Source organism: Berghia stephanieae, chromosome 3 (assembly GCF_034508935.2).
Source record: "Berghia stephanieae isolate SIO BIC M18660-M18661 chromosome 3, UCSD_Bste_1.3, whole genome shotgun sequence".
Lineage (NCBI taxonomy): Eukaryota > Metazoa > Mollusca > Gastropoda > Nudibranchia > Aeolidiidae > Berghia > Berghia stephanieae.
This window is the reverse complement of record NC_088362.1, coordinates 66,288,035-66,291,082: the sequence shown is the minus strand read 5'-3', so window position 1 is coordinate 66,291,082 and position 3,048 is coordinate 66,288,035. Positions and strand designations below refer to the sequence as shown.

The 3,048-nt window shown below is 35.3% G+C and overlaps 1 protein-coding gene across 1 annotated transcript in view; it reads right to left on the bottom strand.

Moving 5' to 3' along the window:
* LOC144968239 (uncharacterized) overlaps window positions 1–2,482 on the bottom strand; it is a gene marked incomplete in the record, with an annotated part of 66,780 nt that extends 64,298 nt beyond the window's left edge. Inside the window, 1 exon segment of the mRNA XM_078906390.1 lies at window positions 1,947–2,482. Within this exon segment, the coding sequence (XP_078762516.1) occupies window positions 1,947–2,015 (69 nt within the window).
* Window positions 2,483–3,048: the final 566 nt, after the last annotated feature.

Sequence of the window (3,048 nt, the reverse complement as noted above, 5' to 3'; positions counted from 1 at the left end):
CAAGTTGGAGTTGGATAGGGTGGGGACAGGGAAATTTTCATGGATTGGATTGGAGTAACAAAAACAAAACAAAACACGATCTTGTCAAGTTTCAGACTTGAAGGAAAAGTTGAAACGTTGAAAATCTCAATTCTAAGTCACACAAAATGTTTCAATCATCCCTCCTCTTCTTTCCTTCTCAAACTAACACACTCTCATTAAACTTCAAGTCATTTGACAACACGCCATTTTGAACAGAAAATACAGTTTTGTGTTCAGTGAGGGGAAAACGACTAATTTTCAGAGACGGGAGAGCGCTTCTACTACTGCGAATAAAGATTCCGCCGTAAAATCACTATTCGTAGTAAACTACTGCGAATAAGCACTTCGTTTTACCAAATAGGAATCTTGTGATTTATTGATTGATATACACGAAATTGTAGGACTCGGTGCGAGAGGGTGTGAAAACGATCCTAGTTGAACGAGCAAGAGTGAATAGGTTGTCAAGAGAAGAAAAGCTGGCAGAGAGGATAGATTTTGTTTGTAAATTGAATTTGATTATTATTTCGTGTAGATTAAACAATATGATCATTAAGTTCAAACTACCATATGTCGCTTGAAGCGGTGTTTATATGAATAAAGTTATTGCCATCGTAAGCAGAATTTAATTTTCTCTAACATAATATATGTGTGGTGATCTGGCAAAACCCGTCAGCTGTCGGAAAAATTCGAATCAAATATTATTACATATAGAACAGTAAAGTTGGTGCCCCAAACGTAAACAATAACAAGTTGCTAGTGATTTCCGTTAGGGACCGGAATAATTTACGCACAATATAGGTCTCCCAATTTTGTAGTTTGAGTTGTAGGCAATACACTTTCAGTATTGAAAATATGTTTACATAAAATCTAACAGTTGCAGAAATAATAATATAAGACTAAATTATTATGAAAATCAGGCTCCGAATAATTCTCGTTTTGTTCATACCAGCGCAATAATTTGCTCTGGTCTAAAAATAGATAGACGTAACTTTTGATAAATTTTACCTTTTGTTCCATAAAATATCCAGATCTAGACATTATTTGATGCATGATCGAGTATTTATGAATATGTGTTTCTTTTGCCACCTAACAGCCAAATTTTAAAGGTTATTTTCTTTCTATTATTTACATTGGAACGTGAGCTGTCAAGACAGGAACATGTGGTTTGCCATGTGCTTCTCGACCTTTGTTTACGTTTGGGGCACCAACTTTACTGTTCTATTGAAATAGAGGCACCATATCTTGACAAAGTGCAGTATGAATTTTGTAATTATCTTAATTGGTGTAGAAGTTATTTACATTTGAAGGCAGGGAAGGGCGGGGGGGGGGGGGGGGGGGGCTGGAATTGGTCAAAAATTAAGAAACGGAGAAAATCTATGGACAAGACATACATATAATAATATGTAGAGGTTTGGCTCAGAAAAATAAGTTAAATTAGATTATTTTTAAGTATAGATAGAATGCGCTTGGCCAAGGAGTTCAAAACATTGCCATCCGGAAGTATAACGGACCAACACACAAACTTTGTGTAACCATGAACTTTTATAGTCTGGTTTATACAGTTTAGTGAGAACAACTCACAAACGCGGATGGCAAAAACAATAACAAAGGCCTGAGTGACGTCATCTTCGAACTATCTATAAACTTCAAATTCTAAGATCCTTTCGTGAGAATGTAATTGGATGGATAATCAAAACGATGAAGTAAACGAAAATCATGCAGACGATTTTTCAGATTTATTCGCTCGTATCTCAAAACTAGCTCATGCAACATCCGACAGGTTTTGCCAAATCAGCACACACAGCAATTTAATTTCTTTTAATGGATATTTTGTGCCATGAAGAGCATATCAAAATTTTAACGTTACCTTCGATCACTTCAGTATAACTCGGGTAAAAAAACGCATTCACGCAAAAGCAACTTACCATATCAGTGAAGTAAATCATCACTATTAGGACACAACTGAACGTTTTCATCTGTCTCAATGACGCCATATTTAAAACTCGAATTAAAATAATAAATACCAACAGCCAATCAAAGGATAATATAATAATATTGTTCTGTTCACCAATTTCCTAAACCAACAGATTTGAGAATACACAACACGCCCAAAATGTATTCGTATGAAAAATGTTATATTTAATTCACTTTTTATTGGGGGGGGGGGGAGGACCTCAACCTAAAAAATGTGAACGCCAACGGAAAATCACATAATGCTTAAATAAACCGAATTTTTAATGAATAAATGATAATAAAATCACGAAATAAGAAATTTACAGTCTTTTAAAACTTGTTTCGTTTTCAATTGGTTTTAGTCACACAAACTGTCCTTGGACAGCATTCAGTTAGAGTCACCAACCAGGCAATTAATTTCGTTTATAACTGTATGTGTCATGTGTTAAGCAAGTGAGCAGGATACAAAAAAAACGTGTTATCGGACAACTTGAGATCAAAACGACTCAACACTAGTGGAAAGTGGAAACATGTATCAAGTGGTTTATCGTCATTTTACATTAATAGTCTGCGGGTGGTTGGATGGGAGCATCACCCTTGAATCATATACCTATGATGTTCGCATGGGTGTACGATCCGATAGTGATGTCGTTTCTTCTTCTCTTTACTAGCCTATCCTGCTTCTTTGGTTTGTGATTGTATTTTTGACAGGGGATATTTTTTTTTCTGTAAATCTTCTGCCTGTTTGTTCTTGGTTATTTATAATTTAGCTTATGATATCTTTAGGTTATGATTCTGATTTACATTTGTACTATTTTTGTTAGATTGCTTGTTTTTTTTTTGTTTCAGCGGTCTCTCATATAACCTCAATTGTGTTGGAAGAGACCTAAAGCAACAAACAAACAAACAAAAACATTAATAATCTCTCTCTCTCTCTCTCTCTCTCTCTCTCTCTCTCTCTCTCTCTCTCTCTCTCTCTCCCTCTCTCTCTCTCTATCTATCTATCTCTCTCTCTCTCTCTCTCTCTCTCTCTCCCTATCTATCTATCTATCTATCAATTTATCTATCTATCTA